A 16,268-nucleotide genomic window follows, 5' to 3' on the forward strand; every position below is an offset into this window, starting at 1 on the left:
CAGATGGAACCTTATAATTCTAAGGTGACGTAGTGTGCTTTAATGTTTAATATTATGGAACAAGAAGTCTGACCATTGTGACAGAAAAATAAATAAATAAATGGAACATGCATTAGCATTGCCATATGGAGAACCACATCAATGAACACCTGGTTGTTGTTTGAACTCATGCATGTGGCTGACACTAAAAATGAGGTGCCTACTTTCAGATAAATAAGGCCTATGAATAATCAGATGCAAATAGAAACACAAAACCAGTCTTAAATGTAAGAAAGCAAGTTGACAAAAAGAATGAATCCAATATTTGGTGATAACATAGCAAAATGAAAGATATATAAGCAATTGTTTGGAGTTTTGGAGTTGTTTGTTTTATCAAGGAACACCACAAGTATGACTTTTTGCAATTTTGTACAAAATAAAGTCCGGTCATTTTTGACCGGGAACATCACAAGTGTGCCTAGGTGAAATAAAACCCACAAAAAATAACGAAAAGTCTAAAATAAATCCTGTGAAGTACTTTGACCCTCAGTAAGTCAGTAAGTTTGAGTCCAATGTGATAACGTTAACTAGTATTTTCAGGAAAAAGAAAATCTTCTCCGAGTCAATTTGACCTGAACACAACCAGAGGGTTAACCTGCTTTGAGAATGCAGAATTATCTTAGTTTCATGGTTTTGTTTTTCCGACATCACATTTTAGGCCTGTTAATATCTCATGTAGACATTTATCTAACCAAACAATAACATGAGAGCATCATCAGTCAAAATATGTGATTGTAAAGCATCTGTGCATCCAGAATGACCTTGAAATGACCTAAATATCTACTCTTCCCTTTTAGACTCTGTTAGAAAGAGCGTTTCAGAAGCATCTTTGACCTCTCCTCATGCAGACCCTCCGGTGTCCGGCAAGGCGTCTGAGAACTCCCTGGAGAAGGGGTCTCTGAGGAGCCAGACGTGCCAGAACTTGGGCACACACACTAACAGCGGTGCCAGCGATGTAGAGAAAAATCCCAGCCAGACTGCCAACCACCTTAGCACCACCACAGCCAACCACAACTCCATCCTCGACATCACACTGACACCCGAGAGCAAGGTACAGCTCCTCATCTAGTGCTTTAGATGGAATTAATCAAATTCCCACTTTCACCGTGTCCCTAAAGCTCCCGCGGTGTCGAAGGTCTCTCTTTTACAGATTGCAACAGTGAGTCATATTAATCAACAGGCTGATTTGCATTCTACTAGGATGCCAATCTCTGCTGCAGCGCATCCATCAGGCTGTTTTTCATGGCTTTATGAGTGTGTGAAACATATGCCAATATTTGCGCTGATTAATTTGCTATCTAGAGTGAGAATGACCTAGCCTTCAACAATTTAACAGAGTTGCTTATCGCTATCATAGTCAAACATAACATTTAAATAAGAGACAGCCGCATTGTTAGTAAGAATCTGGTATGTTTGCTGGAGTGCAGAACAGATGTTTGTGAAGAGTATCAAATTGCTATTGGTGGCAAGAAAAACGACTTTTTTCTGCCATAATTTGCATCAGAGTCAGAGCTGTGGCAGAACACAGGCTGTCTAATGCACAAAATTAACTGGCCTCTTAACACTGCCTGATTTTAATAGCTTGCGGTAAATTGTTGATCTGGTTATTTCAGTCAGGTACACTCTGTACAAATAAATCACTTTGCCTTTTTTTTTTCACTGTACTCTTCTCTGTTTGGCTTAGTGAAGTGAGAAAGGACAGTGCTGAGAGTTAAGTTTAGTTGTGCAACTCTTGGAAAGTGCAAAGGATTATGCTGCAATGATGTCACTTGGATTTTGCCTGCCATTGTTCAAGTATGTGTTCAAATCCCGCAGAGAATCCCATGATGCGCTGACGTCAGATGTGTGAATAATTGCAGGATTTGAAACGCTAATTTTTGCTGCCTGGTTCAAATGAGTCATCTCAGCCTTTCCTGAACCCATTTCTCCCTTCTCCCACATTCCTTCTTTCACTATCTAATGTCTTATATAAAAAACAACAAACAAAAAAAATTAAATAAATGACAAAAATATATGCGAATCTAAACATATAAATATATTTTCTTAAATATATACGTGTGTGTGTGTGTGTATATATATATATATATATATATATATCTCCTGAATGCACTGAAAAAAAAAGGGTTATCTTACTTGGTGTTTTTGTCTTGTTTCTAGTTAAAATATAAAAAAGAAATATCTTAAGTTAAGATGCATTTACTAGATAAGCAAAATAACTTAAGATATTTAGTCTTGTTTCCAGGGGAATAAAACTAAGTGCCGTTTGCTTAAAATAAGTAAAATGATCTGCCAGTGGGGTAAGTAAAGTACTCTTGTTTGAAGAATATTTCACTTACCCCACTGGCAGATAATTTTACTTGTTTCCAGGGGGGAAAAAAACTATATTAAGTGCATTTTGCCTAAAACATGATATACTTTTTCTTCTGTCATTTTGCTTATATATTAAATGCATTGAATTTAAACAAGATAAAAAAAATACTAAGTATGATAAACCTTTTTTTGCAGTGTGAGTCCAGAATCTCCCGATCAAAAACACAGGCGAGGAAGACGCGAAAACAAGCGATTTCATAAGATTTTATAAGCAGATGCATATTGAAAATAATGTGATCATCAACAATAAACGGCATATTAATGAAAACTGCCAAATGTTAGTGGTAAAAGTGGTAAAGGACTGTGCAAGCTTTGGGAGTGTTGATGAAAGCGATCTACTGCATCTTTGCTCAAATATGATCCAGATGTAGTATTTGATTAAAAACTCGATTTTCTCAACTTTTTGCTCAATGTTTTTTTTATTTTTTTTATTTTTTTTATGAAACTTACCTACATTCAATTGTTGTTAAAGAATGCTTGAAGTTAGAATAAAACAGTTTTTGTTTAAAAGTATTTATTTTGATGTATTGCATGTTCAGATATTTATACAAAAAAATATTCTGGGGGCCATGACATTTTAGGGAATTTAAAAAAAAAAATGCTGGCGGTGGCTGGAGAGTTAATATACAATGTTTTATGTAATATACTCAAAATACAAAATAGCAGTTTAAATGTCCATTGAAGTGGTTTGGAACAAGCAGCGTTATTATGTGTTGACGTAATTTCAGCTGAAGACAGGGTGGGACATATCAAGCTGCCACTCCCCCTTATTTAAATATAAACCCAATAGCATTTTGTTTATATCACAGATTGGGCCAAAGCCGTTAAGACGCATTTGACAGCATATGGCAGCCACAATCTTATCCATATCGCTATAAAATATAGCATTTTGTGTAGAATTCAAATTGTTCCGATACGGTTTATGGTCTGCAAATGTGGTCCGCTCCGTGCTTTTGTGTCTCTAGACCAGAGCAGACTGCATTCACGCTCCGATGGTTTGCGTGACACAAAACCAGACTTCTTTTGCCCTAATGGAAAGCATATTTACACTGTCTGAATCATTCCCTATTCCCTATATAGTGCACTAAATGCCATTCACCATACAGAAAATACTAATTCTGTGAAAAAGTGACCGATTCCAGCAAAGCTTCAGTTAGGGATGTGCAATAAATCGAAATTCAGTTTCAAATTCGATTTCGGCTTCAAGCGATTATGAAAATACAATAATCGAGATAAAATGATTATTGCTCCTGATTCCGCCCCCTTTGTGCGTATTCGCTCCTCTATAAAAGCCCAATTTTTACATGCAAATAGGACGTGCTTGATTTATTAATGTTTATTTGATGTCCTGTTTTTAAAAGCATGAAAGAGAATTTGTGCTGTTCTGTGTATGCGTTCACAGACGGACCAGAACATGGACAAGTAAAGTGAACGTTTAGCTTAAGATGCGCACCTAAACGGTCAAATGCATGCAAATATATGTCAAAATGCGGCGTTTGGTGATTATTCGTGTAAACCTTCGTCAGTTATGTCTCAAATTAACAGTTGAGAATGAAAATACGTGTGTAACAGTATATTGGATCAACAAAAAACAAAGACAAAATCACTCACTGCTCTTGACGGAGGGACTTTTAGTTTTTATAAGAAACAAAGCATGTTTAATTCTTACAGTGAAGACTATGCTGTTTTATTTTACATTCAATTAATTACATTCAATTTCATTTGTATCTATTTTTAATTTGTATTGCTATCTTTAAATGAATCAATCATATAAAGTTCCGGACCCACTCATAATCGTGTTAAATAATCGTGATTACAATATTAACCAAAATAATCGTGATCATGATTTTTGCAGTAATCGTGCAGCCCTAGCTTCAGTGATTATTTATAGTGTAGGGAGCAGAGCGCTTCGGATTCTAGAGAGCATTTTATTGGACAGAAAGTTTGATCAGAAGCTGAAGTGCAGGATGGTGTCATAAATTGCTGATCCATATTGGTGGAAGTTAGAGACTGCAAGTTTTGAATGCTTGTATTGTGTAAATGGGAAATATGTTATTGTTTAAAAAAAAAATCTTGCTTATAGATAACCTTAAGGTAAACATATTTATACTAAAAGACAAAAAACTTCAATTTTGATTTCATGGGGACTTTAAGCTTCTGAATGGTGGCATAAATAATAATTAAAAAGACATGTGCCATTGATCCAACCTTGTTACCTCACATTCATATGTGACCCTGGACTACAAAATCAGTCATAAGGTTAAATTTTACAAAACTGAGATGTATACATCAATAAATAAGCTTTCTATTGATATATGGTTTGTTAGGATGGGACAATATTTGGCCGAGATACGCCTACTTGAAAGTCTAGAATCTGAGGGTGCAAAAAAATCAAAATACTGAGAAAATCACCTTTTAAAGTTGTCCAAATTAAGTTCTTAACAATGCATACTACTAATCAAAAATTACATTTTGATATATTTATAGTAGGAATTTCACAAAAAACTTCATGGAACATGATCTTTACTTAATTTCCTAATGATTTTTGGCATAAAAGAAAAATCAATAATTTTGACCCATACTATGTATTTTTGGCTATTGCTACAAATATACCCCAGCGACTTAAGACTGGTTTTGTGGTCCAGGGTCACATATCATATTGACCCCTATTTATTCCACTTCTCTCCTAGCCCGAGGATGTGAGTTTCTTCCTCTGCAAAGAAGTAGATCCCTCAGTAACAAAAGCCTTTTCATCTGTGGCCATTCCTCCCCCTGGTGATGAGGAGGACTCTGAGAATCCCCGGGAGTTTCCAGAGGGTTTTGAGCCTCTGCGATCGGAGCAATTAGCAGAGATGAACGTGCAGAGTTCTCCCATTGTCAGAAACCCCTACATGTCACCCCTTCTGGCTCCAGACAGCATGCTAAAGGGACTACCTCCCATACACATAGTGGTAAGTCTTTTACAAAAATGTTTTCCAATCGCAAGCTCATATTTTGTCTTTCTTGTGTCTGAGACTCTTCTTTTGCCATCTGTCTCATCCCTCTTTTCTCAGGCCTGTCATCTGGACCCCATGCTAGATGACTCGGTGATGTTTGCCAAAAGGCTGCGAAATGTCGGTCAGCCAGTGACCCTGTGTGTCGTGGATGACCTTCCTCACGGCTTCCTCAGTCTGTCTCAGCTCTCGAGGGAGACTCGGGAAGCTGCTAACGTATGCATGGAGCGAATCAGGGATGTCTTCACCATGAAAGACCCTCCCCCAGAGATGCGCAAGCACCGCAAACTGGAACGGACCAACCAGAAGCCCTCTGCCACCAAAAGAGACCACACTCAGCTTTCTCAAGTGACTCTGCAGGAAGAAGATGAAGAGGAAGGGCTATTTGTTGGGGGAGGGGCTTCTGTTGTGGATGAGGAGGGGCTTGCTGAGTTGTACCCTCCCACTAAATCTGAAGCTGAAAATATTCCGGCTTAGATTTTGGGCTGGTTCCATTCTAAATGATACCAAAAGAAAGATATATGGTTTAGAGCAGTGGTTCCCAACCACGTTCCTGGAGGCCCCCCAACGCTGCACATTTTGCATCTCTCCTTTGTCTGACACAGTAATTTCAGGTCTTTGAGTCTCTACTAATGAGCTGATCATCCGAATCAGGTGTGTTTAATTAAGGTGACATGGAAAACAAGTAGTGTTGGGGGCCTCCAGGATCATGGTTGGGAACCACTGGTTTAGAGTAATGTTATAAAAAACAGTATTAATGATTTAGTTGGATATAGAGTGGATAAGGTTGAAATTAGAACACCTCAAGCTTTATTACTCAAATGTGATTGCGTACACATGCACTCCCTTTACATCTGTTTACCACCTTGCCTTTTGTTGCGATATACCAGCACAAAAACTAATATCCTGCCTTGTACAAAACATCCCAGCACATAACCGTCATTGAAAGACATTACAAATGGATGTATAAACCTAAACCTCACTCCTTATAGCACTAACTGTTCTTATACAATAATGAAACGGTCTACAAACTGTGATTCAATATTATACCTGTGTGATACAAGTTAAACTCCATAGAATGCACTGCTGCTAGGCGTCCTGGGGCTAACTGACAAAAGAATTTATTAATGGTTGATTTTTTTTTTCTTTATAGTAGCTTTTGAATTATTTATGACACTGAATTATAATATGGTGTTACTGTGTATGTTAATCACTCTTTATTAGTCTACCTGCCTCTTGGCTCCTAGAGGACGTCCTGTGCGAGTAGCGTTTGAATAGGATTTCTGATGCTGCTTTGTCTTCGCAGAGTTCAGTGTTTATTAAATGCAATTAATCGTGATCAAATTTCCACAAGCGTTTTGTGGAAAGCAAAGCTCAAGTTACACAAAACCGCAGTGAATTTGTGATATAGTGTTACTTGTGTTCTGTGGTGTCCAGTCTTGTTATACTGAAACTAATAGTCCATATTGTTATAAATTATCTTGCGTTTAGTGTGCTGTAAAAGTTCTAGTTCACCCAAAAATGAAAACTCCTTTTTATCCTTTTTTCACCTTCACATCATTTCAAACCTGTTTGACTATTTCTTGGAACAACATTTCGGCTGTTTTGCCCAAACAGTGAAAACCACTGGGGTCCAAAGCACACCAACATGAGGCTTCATTGACTTTCATTTTATGGGCAAAAAGGACTGAGAATATATTCCACAAAACAATGAGTCATGCAGTTTTGACAAAAAGGGTAAACAATGCCAGAATTTGCATTATTTGGATGAATTTCACTTTTAAAGGGTTAGTTCACTTCCAAAACATCTGTTCCAAAACCAAAATTTACATATCATTTATGCACCCTTTGTCATCTAAGATGTTCATGTCTTTCTTTCTTCAGTTGTGAAGAAATTGTGTTGTTTGAAGAAAATATTTCAGGAATTTTCTCTGCATAGTGGACTTTTATGGTGCCCCTGAGTTTGAACTTCCAAAATGCAGTTTTAATGCAGCTTCAAAGGGCTCTAAATGAACCCAGCCAAGGAAGAAGGGTCTTATCTAGAGAAACTGTAAACATTTTTTATTTTAATTTACAATTTATACACTTTTTAACCACAAATGCTCATCTTAAAAAAGCGATGTTGGGCAATTTTGAAGTTGGAGGACAAAATGAGATGGAAGTTTTTCGACATACCCAACTGTATTGAACAGGAGTGCACAGAGTACTCATGTGCATCACAGAGCTTTTTTTTTTTTTTAAATAACCGATAGTTTTGCTAGATAAGACCTTTCTTCCTGTGAGTTCAAACTCACAGGCACCATAGAAAATTCCTAAAATGTTTTCCTCGAAAAACATAATTTCTTTAAGACTGAAGAAAGAAAGACATGAACATTTTGGATGACAAGGGGGTGAGTAAATCATCTGTAAATTTTTGTTCTGGAAGTGAACTAATCCTTTAAGTCTAAGTGGTGTTGAAGTGACATAATTTGACTCATTAAGATTTGTTTGTTTATCATAATCATACTGTAATCACATTTATCTGTTAAATATCTTGTTATAAAGACAAAAACATATGGTTTGAAAACTGGACAAGAGATTAGAGGGGGGAAATCATAGGCTATACCTCTCCATCTTTGGCTTTCCCTCTTGGTCTTTCTCTGACATGTCACCGCAAGCTTCTGTTATTTTTCCATATCCCTTGTTTCTGCACTCAGTTTGTTTCCCTCTGTTAACAATCGTGTCGTCTGTCCCTGTGCACGCTGACCCATTTTGAGCGCACTCTTCAATTCTCACCCAGCCCATCCTAGAGGTATTTTAAGCAGACTCCCTCAACACCCAGCAACCTTGAGCCAATGAAATCTTTCAGCCTGCACATGTGTGACGCATACCGCTGTGATAGCGTGTCTCTATTTGAATCAGGTCGCCTTTTTCCTTGGCACTAATTGACTCTATTGACTCTCCGACAAAAAATAGCCAACGTTTTGCCACTCCATAAAGTTCATTAGTGCTGTATGGGAGGTTTGGGCCTTTGTGTGCACAGCTTTGCTGTGTGACAGTAGCCTGAACCCCCACAGAGCGCACATATCCTATTTATTGTCGACTTTATTATTGAAACTCGTCTTGCTGTCATTTTAAGATTTGCTCAGCTAAGTGGCACAGCCCGACATGTCTTCTGGGACTCTCTTTATCGGTGTGTCTATGATTGGATTAAGCCCAAGCTTTCTGCTGAGAGAAAACAATGCTCCATCTACTGCTGATTGCAGCATTTGAGAGGCAGTTTATGAGAGTGTCACGATATAAAAAGATTTGCTTGCTTGCTCTTTTCTCCATGTCAAAGCTGCCTCTTTTCTGGTGACAGATTTGAAATACCAAATCTTGGTTACTCTGCACTTTCTGTTGGAGTGCATATGTTACACATGTCTAGTCATTTGCGCTTCTGGGTATTTTTGTCAGTTGCTTCCTGTTTCAGTCAGTTTGTTCAGAAACTTGTTTGTTGCACTTTGTGCATAGAAAAGCTTCTCAATGCCATTGTGATTGAAGATGCGAAGGCCATTGTGTGGAGTCCCTTCATGGAACCATGACTAAAACAACCAGAACTGGCAAAGGAACGATAAGACACTCCGACGCCCTCTGGTTATCCGTTCCAGCCGAGTTGTCTCTAAGCTTTTTTATTTTTTATTTTTGGTTGTATGTATGTAACCTTGAATGCACTGCTGAGCATTTCCACTTTTTTTGTGCGTGTGACTCTCAAACTGCCTCCCTCAGAGAGAGATTACTCATTCATCTCAAGGGTGTTACATAAAACACCATGTTAATTTAGTCCTGTTTAAATGGCCATACCTGTGTTGCTGAGGCGAAACTGTGCTGCATCATCTCCCTCAGAGGCACAAGCCCACTGATTCGTGTCATTGCATTTTACATCTGTTCTCAAGACTAATAGTCAATCTGTCACTGACTTGGAGTTTTAATCAGTAGGTTGGTGTTTCGTTCTGTCAGAATGGATTTGCAGCAAGTGGTTTTGAGCTCCTGTCCTCTTGGAAGTCCACCGATGGTGGTGTTATGCACTTTAAGTGCAGGCTGTAATGACCACTGCAGTATAATTTGCGAAGGTGCTGATGTCTATTCTCTCCTCATTTTCACTGCCGCCATTGTGTGATACAAAATCCAGACTGCACTGTATGTCCCAGGCAAAGTTTGGAGTTCAGTCAGTCTCAGCAAACAAGCACTTTATAGTAGTGTAAACAGCAGCATTGAGAGTGAGAGTTGTTTTCTTTATGATTTTGTGATTCAAATTATTTACGATAGCAATTATTATAATTAGCAAGGTATTATATTACAAGTAGTAGTAATAATAATAATAATTATTATTATTAATGATATCGATATTATTATATTGTTGTTGTTGTAATTATTCCTCATGTACACACCATAAGTGCAAACCTGTGTATTCAGAATGTGTACTGTATATGCATAGATAACATTTTTATTGTATAGAGAGACCATAATCATACAATTAAGTTTTTTTTTTCTCGATAGCTATTTTTGTGACATCTGAGGACTGTGGGAATGTTACGACGATAAATGAGAGTATTTTTCTGCAGTATGTATTTTCCCTGTGTTGATTTATATTTGAATAAATATTTTCTCTGCATCTTTGTGTTTACCTTTTGTAGAACGCAAAAACATGACTAATACGATGGATTATAGCTGTGAAGGAAGGGGTTAAATCGATAAAATTGCCTATTTGTGTAATGTTATGTCGCAATAAAATATCGGCAGCGCGCGTATCACGCTTTCCTGGCAGAGCGCGTGCGATACGAGGCGCGCTCCCGGCGAAAATTCTGGGGATACATGCGTTTGAGGCGAAGAGCGAGGACGCGCGTCTGGCAGCCACACTAGGCAGATCTCCGCCAGCCTTTCTGCTCGCACAACATCGGAAGGAGAGCGCAGAAACGCTACGGTGGACAGGTGAAGATGGAGAAAGTATTAGGACTCGCCGTGGTGTCCAGTATGCTATGTGTCGGTTCGGTTTTGGGGAAATACGTCAGAGGTATCGTCAGCACAAAAGAGGTAAGTATAATGTTTACGTTTTATTATTACTGTTGTGCTGGTAACGCTTCGGAGTTTTCCGGCGTTCTTGCTGCGCATCTCCTGGTGGCTGTTATTAATGGGCTCTCATGGCAAGTGTGTATTCACGCGTCTGCGTTCGGGCGCATCTGGAAGCCTGATGCTTTAATATGCTTTGCCAAGATCATTACACTCGCCGCTATTGAGCAGATGAAAGCTTAATTCGTCCTCCAGGCACGAAAAACACATTTTAAACGGCGTTTCGCCGTGTTCAACTTAACACGCTCCCATCCGCTTTTACAGGTGTGTGTCGACCGAAGATGCTCTTCTGTGTATTATGGTGTCATTACAGCATTGTGGAATTGCAGTTATCGCAGGCTGGTGTCCAAACAGATTTAAGGTTGCTTAGCTGTGCTTATAAAGGTGCGAGAGCGTGTGATAATGTGCTAATTCACTTGAAAATAGACGATTGAAGTCATAGATTGCTATTGAAGTGTGTATTTGATTCAAATACGTCATTTTCATCATTTTAGTAGCTGTTGGGTGTTTTTGATTACAGTGTGCCTTATGGGAAACACTGGCTATTATTTGATAGACACAAAGTAAATATTGTCCTGAAGCAAACAGTGAGACTGATTTTACTGCAAAAAAAGTTATTACAGCACTTATTTCAACAAATTGATTTCATGGGGGAAATACAAAGAAATGAGAGAACAGTACTTATTTTTAAAAAGCATAGTCAGCCTATAAAGAACTGCTTAAAATGACTCCCAGTAGCTACTTCAAAGCTTCCTAGATGGCTTATTTTTTTCTAATTTCACTTATGTCAATGAGTTAATTGATTAAATTATGATTAAGTATGTGTTTGTCTCTTCTAATTAAATTTGACAGTTGTAGATGAGTCCTTTCCTCTGTTTGCTGTGGGTAATGTAACAACAACCTGTTTCTGATTGTATCCAAGTGCTGATCCTGCTCTCTTTTAGGTCGCTGTATGAGATGGTTAAACAGTCCATTAATCTCACTTCTGTTTATTTCCTTACAAGGTCGTTCTTTTACACTGCCGTGCACACATTCACACATACACACACCTTGTACATTACTGGGAGGTTTTGTTAAAGGTTAGGTGTTTGCTAAAGGTGTAAAACATCTACAGAGAATTTGGCTTTTTATCAAATTATTTTGTAAATACATGTAAATGATCACACGTTTATGCTGAATATGTATGCGAGACTTTGAACATCTATCACTACACTTTAAATAAGAACTTGCACAATTTTTTAAATGCTTTTAATTGTATATACATACAGAAAAAGATCTTTCTTTCCTTAATTGTGTCATATATATATATATAGTGTTTATTTTTCAAGTTTTAGTACCTTTTGCATTTTTTTTATTCTTTTCGCAGTTTTACTAGTTTTGAATGTCTGTATAGTTTGTATTCATTTTTATTTGCCGTTATGGATGTGACGATCTGTTTATATTTTAATAAACTCTTGTTGATAGTGTCTAAACATCAGAAAAATATCAGTCTATGTACAAGTTTTTTTTTATGTTAAAAAGGGAAATAATCATGCACTATGGATGTGACAAAAAAGGACACAGTTTTTGAGAAACTACATACTATTAAAATGCACAAACCAGACGCAATAATACCCAACAAATAGAGAAGCGATGGCTCTTCACAGAACATATAATTTTTAATAATTGTATTATTTAGATGTGTCTATATATGAGGAATATGTACTGTTATGGATGTGACAAGCCTGTAAACCAGACTATGGAGAATCATGCACCAAAATTAGATTTTTTTTAAGCACCAAATGTTGACACGCTACCAGTATAGTAAAAACCTTTGATAAAAACTTTTTTTTTTTCATTATAAGGTTGACATTTGCATGGAATTAAATGAGAAATGTTGCTGAAATAAAAAGCTGATCTAGCTGAAATGGAAAGCTTTTTATATTCTTTTTTTCGGTTAGCGTTTATTTTATTGCAAGTAACAGCTTTTTTATGGATTCAATTTTAGTTTTACAGTCAAACCAAAATTTATGAGTTAAACTGTGAGTTTAATGTGCTGAAATAAGTTTAGAGTGTCAGAACAAATTCATCTTCATAATCACAAATTAATTACAGTCGAACCAAAATTAATTCAGACACCTTCAAAATTTCTCACAGTTAATTCACTATAGTTTAGAAAATGGTAATAAAATATGACAAGAACTCAAGTTAAACTGTCAGTTTTGCTATTCTCACTTACATAAGTTATCTATAGTGTCCTGCACCCACCAGTAAAAAAATATCAAAAATGATATCTGGTGTCTAAATAATTTTTGGTTTGACTGTGTGTGTGTGTGTGTGTGTGTGTGTATGTATTTATTTATATATGTACGGTATTTGTGTGTGTGTGTGTGTGTGTGTGTGTGTGTGTGTGTGTACTCCTTCCAAATCGAGTCTGGCCAGAGTGTTGTGCAGCTAACCGCCTATGGGTATCTAACACTGCCACAGGCATATAAGACTCTATCTAGGGGCATTCAGGTCGACGTTCTGTGTGTGTTGGTGTATATGTGTGTCAGCGCATGTGAGTGTATTTATGTGGTGCTGCGTTGTGTAACTTAAGTAATGAATCATTTAAAAGCCCAATGGACCTGGGGTGACATGACTAGTTGATTGGTAATTAATTCTTAATGAGGCTTAGCGAGCGGACAGAGATCCGGAAAGACAGTGAGAGGTGAGGCCACCACTGATTCGGTGAAGTGACCGGATACTGCATCTGGGTATAGCGTTTGATTAATGTAGTGTCTGTGTGCCGTGTCTCTCACCCTCCCTTTGGCGGATTCAGTGACTTTGTATTACAATGCAGTATCAGTGGGGGAATAAGACGGATGGCAGGGATTAATAGTGACACGTTTTATGGCCCATTCTGCACCACAACATACACATTCTGTTGTGCAGCCAGGCACTATACGAGTATGAGTTTACTCTCGTAAACAAACATAGAATCGTCTCAGTCTTCTCTTTAAATACAGATTAAGGGTAACACTTTAGTTTAGGGACCAATTCGTACTAGCAACTAGTTACGTAGTGGCATGCATATTAGGGCTGGGTAAAAAAATTAGATTTCTTGATTTTAATAGATTCAAATTTTTAAGAAACAATATTTATTCTTAAATCCCAAAAATCAAAAAATTAGTTTAGTCTGTTTTCATTTAATGACGGAACATTGTAGTGCGCCTCCCATCCAATAAATCGCAATACGCTTTGTGCTTTGTTACTATTGATATGAAACAATTTTCAAGTTCTGTCCATTTTATTACAGTATTCATACAATAAATGTTGCTTTTGGCTGTTTAATGTAGAGTGACAGATCACTGTAGCACCTCAGTTCAACAGAACTGATCATCTCCTCCGCTTTATTACTAGTTACAGCACAAAATAAACATGAATAAACATCCGAAGGTGTAAGAAAAAGTATTTAGCAGCTTGTAAACATTGTCATGTAACATCACATTTACCTCAGAATAAACTAGTCAGCTGGAAAAAATTTATTCTAGAGAGGAGCATTTTGCTAAATATATGAATCATATTACAATTTTTACTGTTCATTAAAAACAGTCTTTAAAAAATCGGGAATTTTATTTTTAGGCTATATCACCCAGCTCTACCATATTCTGCATCCCTTATTCAAACCCAATACCTAAAGACTGTAATACACTACATGACTTTTAATAACCGAGCAAATCTTAAAGGTGCCATAGAATGCATTGAGAGAATATTTTAAATTGTTCTCTGATATCTACATAGAAGGTATATGGCATAGGAAAGGGCAAACAATTTCCAGAAATGGTTTTACAGGTCCATTTACAACCCTAGGATTTGTCCCTATAATGAAATGCTCTGTTGTTGGCTTATTTGGAAGCTTCATGAATATTAATGAGCTCTGCTCTGATTAGCTGTTTCACAGACCTGCTCATCTCAATAGCTCACACATGGATACAAATATATATATACAGGTCCTTCTCAAAAAATTAGCATATTGTGATAAAGTTCATTATTTTCTTTAATGTACTGATAAACATTAGACTTTCATATATTTTAGATTCATTACACACTACTGAAGTAGTTCAAGCCTTTTATTGTTTTAATATTGATGATTTTGGCATACAGCTCATGAAAACCCAAAATTCCTATCTCAAAAAATTAGCATATTTCATCCGACCAATAAAAGAAAAGTGTTTTTAATACAAAAAAAGTCAACCTTCAAATAATTATGTTCAGTTATGCACTCAATACTTTTGCAGAAATGACTGCTTCAATGCGGCGTGGCATAGAGGCAATCAGCCTGTGGCACTGCTGAGGTGTTATGGAGGCCCAGGATGCTTCGATAGCGGCCTTAAGCTCATCCAGAGTGTTGCGTCTTGCGTCTCTCAACTTTCTCTTCACAATATCCCACAGATTCTCTATGGGGTTCAGGTCAGGAGAGTTGGCAGGCCAATTGAGCACAGTAATACCATGGTCAGTAAACCATTTACCAGTGGTTTTGGCACTGTACAGGTCCTTTTCAAAAAATTAGCATATTGTGATAAAGTTCATTATTTTCTGTAATGTACTGATAAACATTAGATTTTCATATATTTTAGATTCATTACACACAACTGAAGTAGTTAAAGCCTTTTATTGTTTTAATATTGATGATTTTGGCATACAGCTCATGAAAACCTTAAAAACCTCAAAAATTAGCATATCATGAAAAGGTTCTCTAAACGAGGTATTAACCTAATCATCTGAATCAACTAATTAACTCTAAACACCTGCAAAAGTTTCATGAAGCTTTTAAAAACTCCCAGCCTGGTTCATTACTCAAAACCGCAATCATGGGTCCAGAAGGCCATCATTGACACCCTCAAGCAAGAGGGTAAGACACAGAAAGAAATTTCTGAATGAATTGGCTGTTCCCAGAGTGCTGTATCAAGGCACCTCAGTGGGAAGTCTGTGGGAAGGAAAAAGTGTGGCAGAAAACGCTGCACAACGAGAAGAGGTGACCAGACCCTGAGGAAGATTGTGGAGAAGGACAGATTCCAGACCTTGGGGGACCTGCGGAAGCAGTGGACTGAGTCTGGAGTAGAAACATTCAGAGTCACTGTGTACAGGCGTGTGCAGGAAATGGGCTACAGGTGCCGCATTCCCCAGGTCAAGCCACTTTTGAACCAGAAACAGCGGCAGAAGCGCCTGACCTGGGCTACAGAGAAGCAGCTCTGGACTGTTGCTCAGTGGTCCAAAGTACTTTTTTCGGATGAAAGCAAATTTTGCATGTCATTCGGAAATCAAGGTGCCAGAGTCTGGAGGAAGACTGGGGAGAGGGAAATGCCAAAATGCCTGAAGTCCAGTGTCAAGTACCCACAGTCAGTGATGGTCTGGGGTGCCATGTCAGCTGCTGGTGTTGGTCCACTGTGTTTTATCAAGGGCAGGGTCAATGCAGCTAGCTATCAGGAGATTTTGGAGCACTTCATGCTTCCATCTGCTGAAAAGCTTTATGGAGATGAAGATTTCATTTTTCAGCACGACCTGGCACCTGCTCACAGTGCCAAAACCACTGGTAAATGGTTTACTGACCATGGTATTACTGTGCTCAATTGGCCTGCCAACTCTCCTGACCTGAACCCCATAGAGAATCTGTGGGATATTGTGAAGAGAAAGTTGAGAGACGCAAGACCCAACACTCTGGATGAGCTTAAGGCCGCTATCGAAGCATCCTGGGCCTCCATAACACCTCAGCAGTGCCACAGGCCGATTGCCTCCATGCCACGCCGCATTGAAGCA

General features: G+C 37.9%; 2 protein-coding genes across 2 annotated transcripts in view; both read left to right on the plus strand.

The window, feature by feature from the left end:
* Nucleotides 1–10,023, plus strand: part of LOC141342511 (hormone-sensitive lipase-like) — a 25,394-nt gene extending 15,371 nt beyond the window's left edge. The window contains exons 6-8 of the mRNA XM_073846971.1: nt 837–1,090; nt 5,100–5,360; nt 5,463–10,023. Coding sequence (XP_073703072.1) covers nt 837–1,090; nt 5,100–5,360; nt 5,463–5,879 — 932 coding nt within the window. The 3' untranslated portion in view covers nt 5,880–10,023. The remainder of the gene's footprint in view (nt 1–836; nt 1,091–5,099; nt 5,361–5,462) is intronic.
* The window catches only part of LOC141343191 (transmembrane protein 145-like), a 27,294-nt gene continuing 19,575 nt past the window's right edge, over nt 8,550–16,268 (plus strand). The window contains 3 exon segments of the mRNA XM_073847793.1: nt 8,550–8,574; nt 10,253–10,293; nt 10,296–10,454. Coding sequence (XP_073703894.1) covers nt 8,550–8,574; nt 10,253–10,293; nt 10,296–10,454 — 225 coding nt within the window.

Source organism: Garra rufa, chromosome 9 (genome assembly GCF_049309525.1).
Source record: "Garra rufa chromosome 9, GarRuf1.0, whole genome shotgun sequence".
NCBI classification, from domain to species: Eukaryota; Metazoa; Chordata; class Actinopteri; order Cypriniformes; family Cyprinidae; genus Garra; species Garra rufa.